Source organism: Asparagus officinalis, chromosome 4 (genome assembly GCF_001876935.1).
Source record: "Asparagus officinalis chromosome 4, Aspof.V1, whole genome shotgun sequence".
Classification (NCBI taxonomy): Eukaryota; Viridiplantae; Streptophyta; class Magnoliopsida; order Asparagales; family Asparagaceae; genus Asparagus; species Asparagus officinalis.
Window position 1 is genome coordinate 140,009,987 of NC_033797.1, and position 19,832 is coordinate 140,029,818.

General features: G+C 38.0%; 2 protein-coding genes across 2 annotated transcripts; one reads left to right on the forward strand and one right to left on the reverse strand.

Moving 5' to 3' along the window:
* Positions 3,583 to 12,171, forward strand: LOC109839563. Its single transcript, XM_020408040.1, has 8 exons — positions 3,583 to 3,687; positions 5,287 to 5,576; positions 5,677 to 5,746; positions 5,990 to 6,045; positions 7,108 to 7,183; positions 7,277 to 7,313; positions 10,321 to 10,435; positions 11,711 to 12,171. Exons 2-8 carry the CDS (start codon positions 5,293 to 5,295, stop codon positions 11,832 to 11,834), a joined length of 762 nt encoding a protein of 253 aa, XP_020263629.1. The 5' UTR covers positions 3,583 to 3,687; positions 5,287 to 5,292; the 3' UTR covers positions 11,835 to 12,171.
* On the reverse strand, positions 16,976 to 19,385 carry LOC109839564 (F-box/WD repeat-containing protein pof10-like). The gene is made up of 3 exons (XM_020408041.1): positions 19,284 to 19,385; positions 18,592 to 18,751; positions 16,976 to 17,356 (listed from the first exon to the last, which is right to left on the reverse strand). The coding sequence occupies exons 1-3, from the start codon at positions 19,360 to 19,362 to the stop codon at positions 17,158 to 17,160; spliced, it is 438 nt and encodes a 145-aa protein (XP_020263630.1). The 5' UTR covers positions 19,363 to 19,385; the 3' UTR covers positions 16,976 to 17,157.

Here is a 19,832-nt window from a genome sequence, read left to right on the forward strand (position 1 = left end):
CCGAGGATGTACTGCCCTTCTGCATGTCAGGAGGCATATAGGAGAAGGTTTTTGGGCGATCCAGGTAATAATATATATATATAATTTCTTATTTATTCAAATGAACTTAAAATATAAAATTCTTACACTTAGTTAAGCGAGTATGCATGACTAAATGATATCACACAAACTGTATACAACACAAACTATTCTCTCTCCGAAAACACAACTTAAAATTATATACTTAATTTTTTATGTGATTGGTGTTGATGGTAGCCGTGCCGTGGCGTAAGCTGATGGTTGTATCTGGGCTAGGTGAGTTTGGTTAGTTGGTTTTATTTTTTTTGTTGTGGGGTTAGCGTTCCGGCATCATCCTGTCACTTTCTCCGAGCTTGACCTCTCGTCTCCCATCTCCTAGTCGTAGGGTCGTTGTTACTGTTTGTCTGGGTTGGTGGGTGTTTTCGTCGTGGTGCGTGGTGGTGGTGGTGATCGCTGAATGGACGGGGGAAGGGGTCGGGGAGAGGGGGGTAGGAGTTTGGTTGGTTCGTGGGTGGGGGATTGTTATTGTAGTGGTGGTGGTGTTGTTATTGTTGTGTTGTGGTGTTGCATGTGTTGTATTGTCGTGATCGTTATGTGCGTGCTTGATGTTGGGTTTGGTCGTGGTGGGGGAGGGGGAAGTGTGGGGATTGGGTTGAGCTGGGTACTCGTGCGTGCGTGTGTGCGTGTTGGTGGAGATAGGTACGGGTGCGTGCGTGTGTGCGGGTGAGGTTAGAGTGTGTGCGTGCGTTGTTAAAAACATGTGCGTGCTTGCGTATAATACATAAATATATGCCATGATACTCTCTCTGAATCATATAACATGTAAGAATATGCCATGATACTCTATTATTGCTATACTTGCATTATGCCTTGTTGTTTTATAATTTGTTACTTTTCAGTTTTTGATGATGTACGTATTGCTCTATAACGTTTTATTTATTTTTTTAGGCTGGGACTTCTCGACAAGGTGGAGTTGGTGATGAGGATGATGATGATCGGGACTGAGTTTATTTGTTTTAACATTAAAAACAATGGGTGTGCTGTATAAACATTTCTAATGTTGGGATATTCATTATGTTTTTAGTGAAATAATTGTTATATATGCGTGAAATATGTGTTATATGTGCTTGTGTTGTGTAAATTTATTGTACAGGTTATTGTTGTGAAATATATTGTACATGAATTTCTTATTTTCAAAATTTTTTTAAAAAAATTCAGATTATTTTTAGCGACGGATATTCCGTCGCTAAAAGCTCTTTTAGCGACGGAAAACTGACACGCCAGATGTGCACTAAACAACTTTTAGCAACGGATTTTCCGTCGCCAATATATATTGGCGACGGAAAATTATATAGCGACGGACATAGGGCGACGGAAATACGGTCGCCAAAAGTATATTTTGGCGACGGAAAATCCGTCGCCAAAAAATATAGCGACGGTTAATTGTATAGTGACGAAAAATCCGTCGCCAAAGTATAATACTTTGGCGACGGATTTTCCGTCGCTATATATCCGTTGCTATAAATTAGCGACGGATTTGCCGTCGCTAAAGGTGGATTTACCTACCCTGACAATAGTGACGGATTTTTAGCGACGGAATTTCTTTTTTTCCGTCGCTAAAACTTTTAGCGACGGATTTTGGACTTTTGGCGACGGATTTGTCCGTCGCCAATAGTCCCCTTTGCAGTAGTGATTAGACTTAACATGAACTGACATTAGACTTAACATGAATTAAATTGGACTTAACATAAAATTATAATTGACATGAACCTCACTTTAGATAACATGGAAATCAGTTTAGATAACATGAACATCAGTTTAAATTGGATAACATGCAAAGGGGTTAAGTTCTTTAATGAAGGAAAAAAACCTAGCACTTACTTCTTTTTGGGCTTAAATTCGTTGGAACCATCCTTTGCTGGTCTTCTTTTTTGGCCTCGACCTCGTACTTCACCCCTTCGCATGACCAAAACTTTGACGCTTCCTCCGTGCTTCCAATCCCAGATGATTCACGGTATTCACCGTCCCTTCCATTCCTAGATGATTCACAAAGTGCGCCCGACGACTGTGATTTGGCTTCATCTTTCTCTTGCCGTCCACTACGATGAACGACTTCGAAATCGTTAATCGATGCTTCATTCGACGAAATTTTCACGACAAAAACCCTAACCCAAGATTGAAATTCAAGATGGCAGAAATGGAGTTTGAGAATTTTCGATGGCTCCTTAACAGAAGAAGAGAAAGAGAGAGAGAGAGTACTTGAGTGGGGAGGGGGCGCAGTTACTGAGTTTGGTCAAATCAGAGGGTGGGATAGTAACTTCAACTGAGCTTTTCTCTCTCTCAGCAACTTTGGGGCCTTAACGCAAATACACAATATATTTGGGGCTGAATCACATAGCCCACAATACATAGGGCCACGTTACATGGGCTTCCCATATTTGAGGCATTGATACAATTTTCCCTTGAATAAATTCCTCCTATTGCAATATGAATTATAAGATAAAGGGCAGGAGAGAGAAGAAAATGACATTGTATATTATAAAAAAAAGAAAAAGAAAAACTAGTAGGGATGAAAATGTCCGAAACAAAGAAAATAATTCTTCAAATTGGGAATACATGTATTTTTATACTTGATAAATCCGAGTTATTTATCCAACCCATTGCATTATTATTATTATTATTATGAATTTTTTTGGGGGTTGAACCTAATTCAGTCTCAAATTAGGGAAGCAGAAGTTTTATCCTACATTTTATAAGCTCGTTGAGCTAATTAAGAAGTATATTGATTAATATTACATCTAATTTAAATGAAAATAATTAGCAGAAGATAAGTTTCTTCCTCTTTAAATCAGATTACTTTCATGTGAAATACCGATTGAGTCATAAGTAAAGAATATTTTTTTAAAAATCCAGAACATTTTTCATTTAAATATTTAAATTTCTAATATTACTTTTTAATTGATTGGTTATTTAGATATTAGTCCCTCATATCTTCAGTAATTCCATATTAGTCCCTCAAAGCTCAACAACTGCTCATCAGTCCCTCAAATCCTAGGAGATATTGCGATTTGGTCTCTCAATGACCAAAATACCCCTCTGGTTATGATTTCTCCCTTAAAATCCATTTCTAAAAATAAAAAAAGTTATTTGAACTTTTGATGCTCTGAAGTTTACACCCCTTTTTAACTTTATACCACAAAAGTTTTTGATATTTGGCACCCTAAAGTTTACAGGTTTGTTAACTTTGATAAGCTTAAATTTTTTTCCTAACATTTTTGTTACCACAAACTTTATACCTTTTTCACCTTGCAATTGTTACCCTTCAAGTTTTTTTTCTGACACTATGATACCCCCAATTTTTAGATATTAAAGTTAGATATGTATAAACTTGGGTGGGGGGGGGTATGAAGTTAACAAAAATGGAATCTTTGGGTCATACCAGTTAAAAAACGTGTGAGCTTTGTGGTCTCGAAGTGTTAAAAAAAACTACCAGGGTATGGAAGTTTTCGATAAAAGTCCACGGCCCATATACAAGCCCAAATCAAGATAAAGAGGGGACAGAATGCAGAAAGCCAGGCCCAAATCTACCCCTCTCTGCCCCGAGGGAATCTGCAGATCGCCGATCGAAGTCTCTCACATTCCTTTCGTTTCTGTGTTTCTCAGATCAAGGTATTGAATCACGTATTTTTCTTGCAATCCCATTGATTTTTTTATTTTTATTTATTGTAATTATGGAAAATTGATGAACATGTTTTTTTTTTTTTTTTGATTTTGGGATGGTGCTGGCTCGAAAATCAGTAAACTTCTTCTTTTATGGAAATATTTTGTAAATTAATTTGTAAATTAATTTGTACTTTATGAAAGTTTCCTTATCGTTTTTGAAAAATTTGGTTAGTGCTACTTTGCATGAAATTAGACTCGTTAGTAAAGCTAATTGTACGAGATTTTGTAGCAAAATTGTAGGTGACCTGATTAATTAAATTAGAAACCCAAGGATTGAATTCTTAATTTAGTCACTAAATTGCGTTGGGTGGCTTACTTTAGAGAGTATTTCACCATCGCCGGATGACTTCATTAAAGCGAAGAACAATCATCATAACATAGTTTCGTACATGGTGAAAATTTTGTGAAAAGAAAAAAATTGATATGCCTTTCATAGCTCTTTTCATGGCGGAATTGATTGTGTTGCTAAACGTAATTAATCACCCATTTTTAATTAGGCTCTTTGCTACCTTAATCACAAATAAAAGATATAAAGATATTATGATAATGATATAATACCTGAATAATTTATGGAAGAATTCCCATGGAAAATATCAAAATTCCAAACGCAAGGTAGAAATAAAAGGAGAGTTTGAAAGGAATAAAGAGAGGCACTTGGATAGGTTAAATTGTTTAATTTTTAAAGGAAATAAAATGTAAGAGATTTTATAGATTAAGTAACAGGACTTTCGAAGGAATTAAGAAGCTAGGCTATGTCAGCAGAATAAATCGAGATGCGTTAGTTAGCTAGAGAGTTGTAACCAATCATAAGTCGGTTCATCTCCTTATTTGTACTTTCTAAAATACCCTTTTTGTCTAATAGAAGTTTTAGTAAAATTACATTGGCAGTGGAGAGATTATCATGGTAACAATTTACAAAATATGCTGCTGATGCTTAATTGGAGCACCGAAGCTGTTCAACTAATTCATTTGTTAGGTAAAATGGCATGGGGTTTGTTGTGGCAGTAGAGAATCAGAAAAGGGAGTGGGATCAAAAATTTGTTCAGAATCAAGACAAAGCAAACTTGGTTGATACTAAGTTGATGCTATGCTTTATTTCCCCCCTCAACAATGTGTCATTTTACTGATTTTGAGAGAAATACCGAATGAATTTCCTAACCATGTCTTTAGAGAAACCCATATAACTAAGAAACCAATGCATGATTTCTTTCTGCATATCAAGCGAATTTCATGATACTTTGATGTTTGATAGTCAGTAGTCTGTATAAGTTGTAGGCTTGTAGTGGCAGTAGATGAGGGTGTAGTGGCAGTAGAGAATGTGAAAAGGAGTGGAATCAAACACTTGTGCAGATTTAAAACAGCGAAAACTTGGTTGATATTCATTCAATGTTGTTTGCTTGCTTGATTTCCCCTTTACAAGAAAATATGTCGTTCTATCTATTTTTTGTGGAATACTGATAAAGCAGTATGATGAAGAAACCAATACCTTATCCATTACTACATATCAAGTGAAAATTTGATGTTTTTGATCACTAATTTGTATAGGTCACAATGGATGAGGTTGTAGTGGCAGTCGACAATGCCAAAAAGGAGTGGGATCAAACATTTGTCCAGACTCAAGAACATGTGAGAGCAATTGAGAGTTGCGGAAAATCCGGAAAAGGGACAGAGGAAGCGAATTCGCTTCCTAGATTGAATGGTGCTGCGCAGGACGGAATGGCGGTGCTCAGGTCATTGCAGTTTAAGCTTGACCTTTTAGCCCAACAACTTCCCACAGAAGAGGAGGTGCAGTCTGCCAATGCAATTTTGAAGTCATGGAAGGAACAGTATCAGAGGTATGATACTTGCTACTTATTCATAATTGAACTTGATGAAACAGATAATTGGTGGTCATGTGTTGATTCTCATAATGTGTCTTTTAATTTTATTTTTCAGTTTGCATATGAGCTTGAGGAATGCCAACTTGCAAGCAAAATCGAATATCCAGAAAGCTGCACGGGAAGAGGCAAGTTGTCTGTTATGCTTCATTAATTGTTTCTCTATCATTTATTTGCATTTTGTTCTTTGTACTGATAGCCACATTTAAAATGCATGATGTTGCTGCATCTGAGTTTTTAGGCTTTCTTGTCCTGTTACTCAATGGAAATGACTACTCTTTCTGGTTGCTAATGAGAAAATTGTGCAACTGGACTTTACCTCTTATTTTCGGTATTTTGTTAAAACGGATGTTGGATGCTTTTGTTTGCAGAGGGAGCTGCTTTTAGGAGGTGGTGAAGAGTCTACAATTCGTAGACGTAATTTACAGTAAGCACTGTTGTTTTAGTGAAACATTTGCTTATCACCAAGCTAGAATGCTGCATTAGTTATTTGTTGTGAATCAAACAATTTTTTGTGTATTTAATTACAATGCATACTTACCAAGTGCATATGGATGAAGCCCTGTTCATAACAAACATCAAACTTCACTGGATTATACCAGAAATTAATGCTGAGGCACCTTGACGGTTCGAACTTAGCTCGTAATAATTATCTGTTTATTAAAGCATATTGATTTGGATGGCTCTAGCTGAAAATAGACGGTAAAAGTTGTGGATCATTAGGCAAACATTTATTATCTTAGCATTTAACATCAGAACCATGGTTAAGAATGCAAACATGTGCTACTATTTTCATCTGGATCTAGTGTCTGGTTTTCATTGTAATACTATATATTGGCGGCTTGAATATAACTTAGGAGTTCCAATGGTTTGGATCTCTCTGATTTCTGTTTTAATGTTTAGGATTGATCATTATTGATGATTCAGTGGTTGAAGCTTGTTCTCAGTATAAACACTCTTGGTGTTTTTCAACATAGTATATATTTATTGATGACATGTTGAAACATGCTTATGCCAGCATTTAAACAACAACATTACCTTATACTATATTCAACATGCACATGCTCTATAAAGTGATACATGTCTGCGTTTTCTATCACTTTTTTATTTTAAGAAAGTCCCTTGATTCTTTTTCTTTCTTTCTTTCCTTTCTTTTCTGGGGTGGGGTGGGGGGTGGGGACAGTGAATTTACTATCAAAGCTAAAGCAGATGCAAGTGGCATGCAACTCTGTACATACAAGTACACTCATTATTTTGAATAGTATGACTAAAATAGTAGGTAGTGTTTAGAGGATGGAGATCTCTTGGATATTTGAGGTGCATAGCTTTTAAGACTCAACTGTGTTTCCTTGAGTGTTCATAACCTCCTGACCACTTGGTGCACATTTTGAAATTTTTCTGAGCTTGGTTATCACCTCAGCATAACTATCTTACTTTCAATTTTTGATAGCAAAGTTAGTATAAAGAGCTTAAGGTTTTTCTAATATAGGACGAAGGCTGGGATGACATCTGCTGCAGAAAGCATTACTGAGAGCCTTCGACGTACTCGTCAATTGATGGTTCAGGTGGTCTAGGAGGTTTTATGCTGTTCTGCATCTTTTCTCAATGATTTAGCTTCTTGATGGGTTAATGTAACTTATAGTTTGATGATTTTCCAGGAGGTTGAAAGAAGTGCAAGTACATTGGAAACTTTTGGTATGTTATTTGAAACCTTGTTGTGGAAATGGTAACTCAAATTGATATTTTTTACATATTTGTTATATTGTGCTATTGGCACTTCAAATTTTACATTTCTTCTCTCTTGGTTTTTTTAAACTATCTGTTGTTCTGAACCGAATTTTGTTTTATCAAATAGAACACCCTTCTTTTGTGATGTTTTTCTTGAAATTTTAAATCCTTTTGCTGCATTGGTTGTTTACTGTAACTATATATTTTAAAGGGTTAATTGTGAACAGATCCCCTATGGTATCACCCAATTGCAGATAGACCCCTGTAGTTCTATCTTTGCGAATGGACCCCCTGAGTAATTTTTTTTTTCACTCTTAAAATTGTTTAAAAAGTTTGAGGAGGCAAGTAGACCCCTAGTAATTCCATTGGTAAGGATAGACCTTCAATTACTTTTTTATTTTTTATTTTTAAGAGTCGATTTCAAGTTTACTAAGGTTTCCATCTGGGCCAATACTACAAGGGGTCTATTCGCCACAAGTAGAACCATAGGGGGTCTATTCACAATTGGGTGATACTATAGGGGGTCTTTGTGCAATTAACACTATTTTAAATATCTGAGAAAACATCTATGGGAGTGTTTTAATCTTATTGTTATAGTTAATGGATAATCTACGAACAATTCTAATATGTTAAGACTCAAAATAATTAATTGCTCCATTCTCACAGGTGGTTGCACTCTTGTCCTTTTTCTAGATTGACAGGGGAAAAAATAACATGTTCCTATACTCTATTGTTTGAGGTTATATCATCTGTTGCTGTTTACTGTCATCTACATCCCGAAATGATTTTCTCAGAAAGGAGCTTACATGGTTTTCATCATCACCTCCTCCACCATCACCATGACCATCATTCTTGAAAGATTTCTCCAATCAGGATTTGTCACCAGCGTCAACTGTGTATAAATGATTCCTGGTTAGTTTCAAAGGTCTAACCAGGAAATACATGAATAAGTGTAACAAGAACAAAAAGCTTTTATCCTTAATTGCCTCATCTATTTTCATCAGGTTCAATTTCTGGTCCTAATTAATTTGTAACTCTGATTTTATACACTATGCTAATTGATGCAATTATTGACCTCCATTCAATCTACAAACTGTCTGAATCAATTCTTCCTCATTTCTATTCTCACTAGGAGTTATCTCTTAATTCCTCATGAATGTCTTCATTTCTTATTCCCTCTCTTTGTGTTGTCATTCATTAATGTTGTCGTTCTCATTTCTTTTATACTCATTTTTGGACAAGTTGTCACTTCACTTCCTGCATATTTTGACTCAAAAGTATTATTGGTCTGATTTATATTCTAGAATCCATCATTCAACCTGATGGACAGAATCATATAGAACTCCGAAGCACTTCTCCAATTTGAACATCCAGCTTATGTTCTGCTCTGATTTGTTACTTGTAGATTTTGTTTGATCAGTACATATAAGTAAAGCATTTGCATGTGCGCGCATGTGGGATGATTTTTGTGGGAATACTATAAAGAGTGGCCTATTTATGTCTGATCAATCAGTTAAGTATAAGTCTAACAGTGGTTTATTCATAAATTAGTGCATTGCAGTGTCATTTGAGGACTCTAATTTCAGGCATTAAATTTGCTTTCTGGACTTTTGGTCTTGTATAATATCATGCACATGAGATTGCTTGAACATTCAACAACCTCATCCACTGCTACGTTTCATTATTAAGTCTCAACTATTTTAGGAAAGCAAACTAGATAAAAGAAAAAAATTTGATTGCTGCTGCTTCAGAAGAAATCCAAAGTATGACTGGTCTCATTCTGCTAGACTACATTGAATAACTTAGATCAAGCTTGGTTGCATGTCTTGAGAGCATCATGGTAGTTTGATTTCTTCAGGAAGTCAGGAAATCCAAACATTCTCGTGGTCGTAGTCTTTTGTTTTGTTGTTGGATTTTTTTATTTTATTTTATTTTATTTTATTTAAAGGTCTAAAGAACATGAGACACGTACCAATATGGATAACAAGTCATTTCTGGTCGCTGTTAAGGTATCAAGAATGAGGAGATGGAATGAAACATTGAAAGCTTCTCGGCTTGGTACTGCTGTGCTGATAGATTATTAGTTACCTTAAACTGGAGATCTCAGACATGTGCAGAGAGAGTATTCCATTGTGCAGATGGTTGTGAAATAGATTTCAAGTAAATGGAAAATTGTGATGTTACAATCTCTGCTTGAGGTTTCTTGTAACATAAAGATTCCATTAGAGATTAGGAGGTGCCTCTTCGGTCGCCATTAATGCTATGAGGGATTGGATTAGCTATCAGAGGGTGTTTGTACTTGGTGCTGGCTAATTATTACTACCTTCTCTAAAGGGGGACCTCAGAAATGCATGAGGGGAGTAATCAATTTGCAAATGCAACAGTTTTCATTTGAAGTTCCTTGGGACATAGAGGAGATAAGTAGAGAATAGCTATATTCAATAAGTTTGCAGAGGATATAGCATCATATCATAATGGAGCCACAATATTAGTGTTGGCTATGTATTTGGTGTGTGGTGACTGGAAACTTCTGAGGATCTTTTTCTGATGTGTAAAGCTCAGCTTGTCAAGGATAAAAGAGACATTGCAGCTGATGTTGCTGGAGCAAATAGCTCAATAACCGGAGAAATTCACAGAAAAGGAATTTGAAAAATGTCGTCTTTCACGTATTTGCTGGGCTCCCTTCAGTACCAAGAAAACATGTCCTAATAACTCAGTATGGCATTTTTTCTAACATGACTTTAGTAATGATTTATAGTAAAGGTCCTACTGCTCCATCAACCATTCCTTCTCCACATTAATAATGTATGAAACTCATTATACATTGGTCTCGTAAATCCTTGAGATGCATAACCAACAATCTAATGAGTAAAATTCAGGCTGTAACATGAAAATTTTGTTCTTATATTTAGTTGTTTATACCTCATTGATTTTTCCCCCCTTCTCATATGTGGATATATTATTTGTCAAACAGATCAATCAACAAGTGTCTTAAAGAAAGCTGAGAGTGAGTACAAAGGACATCGGTCTTTGCTGATGCGTACTAGGAGATTGCTCTCCACAATGCGCCGTCAGGACGTCTTAGACAGGTAAAACATCTCTCAGCTGTTGTTTGACTAGGTGATTTTTTTCTCTCTAAGCCATGTTTAACTTAGTTGTGTATTATTTTGAACATAGGTCGTTAACTTTAAGTTTGAAACCTATCAATAACAAAAACAAAATAAGTGATAACTTATATGTTTTTATTGTTAATTAATGTTTCTTTCTGTTTGATCCCAGTCCCTTGTTGTGAAACTTTAATTGAACAATATCCAGCTTGAAAGTGAAATTTCTTTCTACATAACTATGGATACTGCCTCTTCCATATAATCCCAGCTTCATTGCAATAAAACTTTAATGCTGACAGTTGTGCTATACCATAAAGAACTACAAATGTTTCATGTAACATATACAATCTGTAATTTCTTGACACCAGATGACCTAGTCTTTTTTATTCATCACACTGTTTAAGCTCATGGACGATCCTTCGAAGTTCATTTAACCTTGACAAAAAGTTTCTAGATGAAAGGCAGAGGACAAAATGACGAATAGATTGTAGTTGTCTATATGACACAGTGTAAGAAAAAGACTAAAGCCAAAATTACTCCTATTTTATTTCATTACAAGTGAGGATAGCCTGGATTTGAATTTGGACCTTCCATAGTCCAATATAACTGCATCGTCACCGAGCCAAAGCCTCAACAAAGCTCATACTCATTGTTCTTTAAAGCTGTTCTTACTAAAGGAACTCACTCATAAAAGATGGCTGTTAAAAGGAGGAAGCTCAAATCTACAGCAAACCGATGATGTTTATCCTGTAATGGCTAAATGGCACTTAAATACCCTATTGTTTCACTACCTTTACACTTAAATACCCTAAGTCGTAAAAAGTAGCACTTCAATACCACAAGTTGTAAAAAATTGGCACGTTAGTGCCTTCTACTACTTGTCATGGGAACATTCCTATGAATATGTCCTGACAACTAATAAAAGGCACTGAAGTGCTACTTTCTTACAACTTAGAGTATTAAAGTGCTATGTTCTTATAGCTTATGATATTAAAGTACTACTTTTTACAAATTAGAATGTTGAAGGGTAAAGGTGGAGAAACAATAGGGTATTTAAGTGCCATTTTTTTTACAATTTTGGGTATGAAATTGCTACGTTTATTACAACTTAGGTTATCAAAGTGTTACTTTTTATAGCCTAGGGTATTTAAGTGTAAAGGTGGTGAAACATTGAGGTATTTAAGTGCCATTTAGCCTTCTGTAATCTATTTTCCGTGGTATGTTTCTTGATTGCTCATGCTGAATTCTTTCTCACAGGGTGATTATGGTGATTGGATTTCTTGTATTCATATCCGCTGTGCTCTATGTTGTATCAAAACGGGTTGGCTTGCTAACGTTACAAAGAAAAGTTCTGGGCTTGCCATTAAATCGGGATCAATAGGCCGTGAACATTTGGATGGCCTAAATCGTTTTCAAGCTAATAATGCAGAGGTTATTCATCATCTAAATGATGAACTCTGAATCATTTTAATTGCTGCTGTCTCCGCTTGTATCTCCTGTATAGCCTCATTTATGTTAGGTTGGTTCTTTTGCTGAGAATAGAGAGTTTATGCTGGTTTTCTACTTGAAGAGTGCTCAATTTGTACGAGAGAGTTTCTTTCTCGCTTTTTTATTTTTATCTGTATCTTTATCTTTCTTCTAGCCTGTTTGGTTGGCGAAAAAACACAAGAAAACAACATTATGAGAAACCTATTTCTATGAACTTCTCTTTTTCTTTAGTTTGGTTCACATTTTAAAACCGAGTGAAATCGAGAGAGGGTGAGTTGGCACCCTCTCATTGGTTTGTTGATGTGACACCAATTTAAGGAAACCTATTTGAAATTGCTTAAAACACTTTGATAGGTGGTTTCTGAGCCATGTTTCTTATTTTTTTGGTTTTTGAGAAATCAACCAAACAAACAGCCCAGACAGAGCTATACAAATACGAGAACAGCATCCATTATTCTTCTGTCTTTCTGTGACTTTCTCCATGCTCTTTGGTTTTCTTATAAATAGAAGGGTTCATTTGTAAAAAAAAATCACCTTAAAAATAGGGTAATTATGTAGAAACCACCATTTAATATCAATTTATATACAAAATCACCTTTAAAGTAGGTTTATGTTTCAATCAACCGTCTCATAGTCAAATTTTCACTAAAATTCCAAAAATATTCTAGGTCTTTTTAGGATACGTATCGCTTATCTTGAATATGAATTTTTTAAAACTTACATTTGATTTTTTTTGGTGAAATTTTGATTGGAAGGTGGATGATTGCGTTACACACTCACTTTAAATATGGTTGGTGTTTACATAAACTAAAATTAGAAGTGGTTTCTGTATAATTATCTTATTTTTAGGATGGTTTCCGGGAAAACCCCCCTAAATAGAAGCTCTATGGCAACACGGGAGCATCATTCTCTGAAGTTCTTCTACTCTTGAAATTGCGCGATGTTTCTCTTCTGAAGAAGCAATCCTTCCATTATATCATCTTTCTTTATTTTCATCCTTAGGTTCTCTCAAAGATGTTCCAAAAATAGCACGCGGTAAGGAAACCAGATTATAGCTTGCTCTAGCTGGCCCAAGATCAAGAAGGATGCTCTATATCCAGGGCCTCTATCGAGCGCCGAGAGAAGTGTGCTCGAGATGATTAGAGCGTACACTGGCTCTTGCCAGATTAAGGACATCTTTGACAACTCAGTCCTGTGAGTTGTCGTCATCTTTTCTATGCCTCCCACGGTGGATGATGAGGCTAGGTTAGCTGCGTTCTTGGCTCAGATGAGGCCGAGTTGGTGCCGACAGCCCCGCCCGCTCAAAATAGGGAGGGTCTTCAATGAGACTGAGAAGCACCTCTGCCCTAAACGGGCGCCTGAGGAGGTTGAGGGGGTCCAGGCTCAAGAAACCAAAATAGTTGCTCAGCTGACTAGGTTGATGGCTGCTACAGCCTAGGCCGAGAGGGCCGAGAAGAAGAAGAGGAAGTTGAGAAAAGTGGTCAGCAGAGACCCCAAAAAGATAGCTGAAGCTGCTATGGAGGCAAGGTGCGTCCTCTGCTATTTAGGGGGACGCCATAGGCCAGCCATCGATGGAGATCCCATCTCATCAAGCAGTGAAGTAGGCGACTGTTGTTGCTGTTCTGGCCTAAGAAGCTGAAGTCGTCATTGTTTACGATAGGTCCCCTCCTAAAGAAGAGGGGGGCGATATCAACATTGCTGAGGCTGAGGCCCTTACAGAGGGCGAGGTGGACCCTAATGCACCTGTCGATTCAGTTCATAGATAGGGGAAAGAGCCAGCAACTGAGGGGGTGCTTCCTACCTAAGGGTTCGGGCGACCGTTTCCTCACTGCATCGATGAGTTTGAGCCAAGAAAGTGGGATCAACTAAGGATGCATCTAATAGGGTATTCCAGAGTTGGTCCTCGCTACAATAGAGGGTCGTCTCAGGAGTTTAGATATGAACCCCTCGACATCTTGACATGAGGGGGTTAGTTCTGGAGTCTCGACTTTCCCAAATCCAAGTGATCGAGAAGTTCTACCTCCCACGCAACGACGACATCTTTAGGGAGATGCCGGATGTCGGCCTTCATCAATGCCTAAATGGCTATATGGTTCGAGGATCTTTGGTCGAGGAGGACCTGTTCGGCCGCTATGAGCGAGCCAAAACTTCTTTCCTCAAGCTCCAGAGAGAGTTGGAACCCCAGAAGGCTAACCTAGAGAAGGTTCTCCTATCGCTGGTTGCTAAGGAGGATGAACTGGTTTACTGGAAGAGGAGCGAGGACAAGTGGCATCGGGAGGTGGAGATGTGAGAGAAGATGATCGGCGGCCTGAAGACTTCAAACAGCAAGACGTCAATCGTGATCAACAAGCTAAAGGAAGACCTCGGCCATCTCGAGCACGAGCTCCTTGAGAGAAATGTTAGAATAAAATATTTGTTCAATGAGGTTGTGGCAAAGAAGAAGGAGAGGAATGATGCACAGGAGTGGGCTCGATTGGATCGTCTGGCTACCTAAATACTATTGGCCAAGCTGAAGGAGGAGCAAATAGCTCATAAGAAGTTCGGGGAAGAAAGAACTCGTGCTGTGCTGAAGGCTAAGCAGCAATGCGAGTCTTTCCTCATGGAGATCTAGGCTTTGCAAGGACACTTCTCTTCTCTGGAGTCTTAGGCCCATCAGTTCGAGATTGTCGAAGGCTATCGCCATAGCACTCTCGGAAAGATGGACGTGATGCTGGCTTGCAAGGCTGACTATGACTATCTTGAGGCATAGCTTCTAGCCTAGATCAGGAATGAACTTGACTGCTTTCACTATCCTCCCTAAGAAGCCAACCGCCTTAATGCCCTCTAGGAGATAAAGAAGCAGGGAGGGGGACTTGTGCTTGATAGGAGTGACGATGAGGATGGCGAAGAGTCGGTCGAGGAGGTAGGCGAGGGCTCGGCTCGCCGCGACAGCTAGGCGAGTGAGCCTGGAACAAAGAAAGCCAAAGGGGTCGAGTCTGAGGTTCAGTTAACTCCCTTACCAACCCCTGTAGCTGTTCCTCTATGCTCAACTCCTACTCATGGCTCTGGTGTCAATCCGCCCGCATCTCTTAGTCTTGCTATTCTTCTGAGTCCGACCCCTTGGGGCCCAATGTATCATTTCTTCTTTTTTTGTAGCACCTTTTTGTACTATAAATAATTCCTCATATATGAATAAAAAGATAGTTTGTTAATTTGAACTGTGTAGCTTTGAGATTGCGTTCTTGTTGTACGTTAAGAGTTTGCAATCTGATTTGTTTGGGTACAAGGTTGTTTTTGGGTTGATGAGAACCGATTGCATGTATGGAAAGTGAGACGACTTGGCATTGTGCCTTAGGTTTAGTTGTTATGACACCAAGGTCTTGGGGTACATGCCTTGGACTTAGGAAGATGCCAAGATCTTTCAGCTTCGTGCCTTGGGATTACTCGCGATGACACCAAGGACTTGGGGTATGTGCCCTGGACTTATGAAGATGCCAAAGTCATTTGGCTTCGTGCCTTGGGTTTACTCGTAATGACACCAAGGTCTTGGGGCATGTGCCTTGGAATTAGGAAGATGCCAATGTCTTTCGGCTTCATGCTTTGGATTTACTCGTGATGACACCAAGATCTTGAGATACATGCCTTGGACTTAGGAAGATGCCAAGGTCTTTTTGTCGATGATGTGCCTTGGCTTTACCCTGAATAGGTACCAAGGTCTTTCGCATGTCTTAGGTTTTACACATGAGAATGATACCAAGTTTTGAGCCGTGCCTTGGGCTTATGCACGAAAATGATGCTAAGGTCTTTTTGTCGATGTAGACCGAGTTGATGAAGATTGATCAACGCAAGCTGGTGAAAAACTATCTTGTTGAAGAGAGTATCTTTAGTTTGATTACCTTGAATAGTTTTCCTAAAGCTGTATTATGGCCAACTTGCCATTATATCCTTATGACGAAATCTCGATTGTCGTGGAGGTTAGATGGAGATGGCAGCTTCTTATTCTGATATTCGAATATAGGGAGGGTCAGTCAAAGATAGACGAAGAGGCCCCCACGGTGAGTGCCAGTGTTGATGTCCTAGGACTCAGCAACGAGATTAGTAGATAATTCTGGATACGAAAGAAGGGGGTTCCCTCATCCCCTCAGGCGACTGATCCCCTATTTTAGAATAAGCAAGTTACAAAATAGGCACGTTAGAGAACCTGAATTGGATTCTCTAGTGATTCCTCCAATGCTCAAGTCAGTATAGAGCTTGAGTAGAGAATCAATGAACTGTATAAGTTTAGAATATACATGTGATGACATTATTGGTTAGAAACGACGTACCCACGGCCCCGAGAGGAGCCTGAGGGATCCTCTTTGTCAGTGGGTGATTAGCCCATATATATACCTAGCTGAGAGGGGTAGAAGCGTAACTCTGGCCGAGTCCAGACAGACAGCTGAATCAGCATATAGCTTCACAGGTGATTGATTGCATATGCGATGGCTCACCATTAATTTGATGTGATGGTGATTGAGGAGGTGTGGAGAGTGATGAGTCATGCAGACTAGTGACACTAGCTATGATGATGATGGACAGTCGTTGGCGTGGAGTTCAAGGACAAATCACCTCTCGACTTGGCTCTACCAGCTGGATGACAAATACCGTCTTTTTTGTTGGCCATGCAAATTGTCGATCCGGCTATGAATAAATGACGGTGGTCGACTCGAATGATAGGGTTGGGTGAGAGCTCATCTCGACTCGTCCTAGCTTGGGAAAGGTCAAGTGCCCAGGTCACCCGAGTTGCCATTGCTGATCTGATAATTAATGTTAATATGGGACACGTGTCGACTCCAAGAGGAGGGTTAACACTTGGTGTAATTATTCTCATAACAACCACTTAATTGGAGAAGATTTGAATACATAAAAAAAATCTAGAAATGCAAGATGAAAATATAAAACTGCCTATACGATCACTTTTTTACACGTGCAACTCGCGTGCAAAGTATTTGCTTGAAATTGCTCCAACAATACTCATTTCACGGCTCAGAAGTTTTTGCATAATGAACAAGATCAAATACAAACAGACAAATGACCATTCGGTAGTTACAGTAGTTCAATAGTACATACAAAACAATAGCAGGTTTAGAGAATAAATGTTACATTTTACAGAGATTTACAGTAGAAACTGTACATATCCACAGATATGAAAGAACCAATTACAATACAAACAATACATCCATAGAGTCTGTACACGTTCACATGCGTACACGTTTTGCACCGGCACAAGCTGTCTCCAGATCGCCGATGAAGAAGAGGATGCTCTCAGCAATCTGAGATGGTTCCTGCTCCCTCTTGTTGTCTTTCCTCGGCTTGCTACCTGAGCCTAGATATCGCTGGATTTCACCTTGATGAATGAGATAATACTCACATCCTTCTCTAATTATCTTCAAGCCCCTAATACATAAACCAGGTCTTTTTTCATCAGAGAATAAGAAAACGTATGGATTTTTCTGTAGGATTTTTGTGTGCGACGTGTCCTTTCTATCTATATTATTTGTGTGCGACGTGTCCTTTCTATCTATATTTGTGTGCGACGTGTCCTTTCTATCTATATTATTTTAGATAGAGGGCTTTCTGTAGGATTTTTCTCCTCCATCTACTAGCATATGGATGGAATAATTGAGTAAGAATGGATTCTAAACTAGGTGAACTTGGAAATTGAGGTGTAAGGCCTCAGTATGAAAATTTAAGATTTCCTAATGTAAGTATTAATCTATTCTCAATTAAAGGGTCTAGAAGATTTGTACATGTAGACACCACGTCAGTAGTAAAGTGTAATTTAAGTCAACCAAGTAGTTCGATAATACATATACAAGCAAGTTTGTCAGATGAACATAGGCGAAATACCTACCAAAACTTGGAAAGCAATGAAGCGGACGTGAATTATCATTATATCAATTAGCATGTTGAGAAAAATATAGTACATTCGACGCTAAGGCCGTAATACTCTTTGCCCTTTGCCTCAGAAATCCAGTGAAGTAGCTCTTCAAGAAGCAGTACTACTTTGCACTCTTCTAGGAAACAGAAAGGCAGGAACGGCCTTACTAAAAGCAGAAAGAAAAATACAGTAACTCAATTAAACAAGTAAAATTGAGAATACAATTTAATCATGCCTGACATGATACAAGACTATGACGTCACTATTCAGCAAAGTATTCTACGACCTGCCTATGAAACATAAGTCTTCTCTTTATGAGAATTTAGATGACAAACAGCTGCACAATGTCCAAGTCTCTAAGGCGCAACTTCTAATTTTATCTTAAAGCCCAAATGTCCAAAGCGTGAGTATCAATTTAATATATGAAACAAACCACCGTCTGAGATATCTTTGGCTAGTACCAGTATGCACGGGGAGCTGAATGAAATCATTTTAAAACTTTCAAAAATCTCAACTCTATTGTATCAAGCAAGTATCTGCATTAACTTCAATAAATACGGAATAACTAATTATCTTGATGTACGAGCACACACATAAGTATATTAGTAAAGACGATTATATAACATAGGTGTGGCCCGTACCAATTTTTTTTAGAAATGTTTCATGCATTGAATAATTTCAGACATGCAACTTTCAATGGTATCTCCAATATACGTCATACAATATATGAGATTGAATTGTGAATACTTACAATCCATGTCGATCACACCGGTCTTGCACTATATAGACATCCTTCCACGAATTTAAATCGTTCGGTGCGAAAAATGATGCTTGATCTTCTCCCCACCTTTCCTTAAACAGGTTGCACCACAGGACATCTTCAGAAGCTAACACCTTCCACTTCTTGGAAACTAGTTCGAGAAAGCAAAAAAAAAAAAAAAAAATTGTTCAATATAACCAACGTGGTGTACGCATGACTCATTGAAATTATGTCGCGTTTCAAGTTAGGGACCAAAAGTTTTTTTTTTCTGGCACAAATAAAATGTAATATAATTTTGGGACTTTTATGATTTACATCCATATCCTACTCATTTTAGTGAGGCAAGAAACCACACACAACTCAGGCTCAGCACTAAGTTATGTTGTCATGAAGAATATGCTAATTACAAGTTATTAATTAATTATTTAATTAATTTATAGAGGATATGCTAATTACAAGATTTACCCACACAGATCTACCTAAATACCAACATTTCCATCTGGGTTTGATTGGAATTGTGTCATGAGGGAACCCATTTGTGTAATTCGACTACAGACATCTGAGGAAGCAGAACTGAATTAAAAATGGCAATTAACATATTCAACATCATAAATTAAAAAAAAAAATTGACCCAAGAAAAGCTAATTTTGAGAGAGAGAGAGAGAGAGAGAGAGAGAGAGGACCTTGGAGAGAAGAAGCAAGAGCTTGGTGATCCAAGAGGTGGAAGACTTTGAGACACACCTCGCTTGGGAGCCTCTCCATCTCTCTCTGTCCCTCTCTCCTCTCCCGATCCTTTTTCGTTTTCTGACCATGCTTCTCGACTCCCCCATATTTGCGCCACGTGGACATCACGTGATTCCCACGCGCTGGCCGCAATGTGATGCTTGTCACGTGCTAGATCAGCTGGGGGCTGCAAATTTTTTTCCCCCAGCAATTTGCAAGTTTTTTTTTTTCGTAACTCTTCTTAACCGGTTTGGTATTAATAGTTTCTCCGATCACTTCTTTGAAGCACCAATTTGATTGTGTTTAAAAGCACCAATTTGAGAATTTAGCCAATGAAAAAAGTTATGAAAAAAGTAAAAAAATGGAACACCAGCATATTTTTTAAAAAAAATCCTACAAACCACCTTAAAAATAGGATCATATTACAAGATCCGCATTTAAATGTTATAATTAATATATAAACTATCTTTAAAGTGGGTTTTTGATGCAATCAAGCACATTCTAGTCAA

What these genes read in the sequence shown, in the direction of transcription:
- LOC109839563 (XM_020408040.1), top strand. Translation starts at nt 5,293, where the DNA reads ATGGATGAGGTTGTAGTGGCAGTCGACAATGCCAAAAAGGAGTGGGAT. An exon ending in TGGAAGGAACAGTATCAGAG is followed by an intron (nt 5,577 to 5,676) that starts GTATGATACTTG and finishes TTTATTTTTCAG; the next exon opens with TTTGCATATGAGCTTGAGGA. An exon ending in CTCGTCAATTGATGGTTCAG is followed by an intron (nt 7,184 to 7,276) that starts GTGGTCTAGGAG and finishes ATGATTTTCCAG; the next exon opens with GAGGTTGAAAGAAGTGCAAG.
- LOC109839564 (XM_020408041.1), bottom strand. Translation starts at nt 19,362, where the DNA reads ATGGAGAGGCTCCCAAGCGAGGTGTGTCTCAAAGTCTTCCACCTCTTG. An exon ending in TCTTGCTTCTTCTCTCCAAG is followed by an intron (nt 18,752 to 19,283) that starts GTCCTCTCTCTC and finishes TTCTCGAACTAG; the next exon opens with TTTCCAAGAAGTGGAAGGTG. An exon ending in CGGTGTGATCGACATGGATT is followed by an intron (nt 17,357 to 18,591) that starts GTAAGTATTCAC and finishes TTTATGTATTAG; the next exon opens with GGGCTTGAAGATAATTAGAG.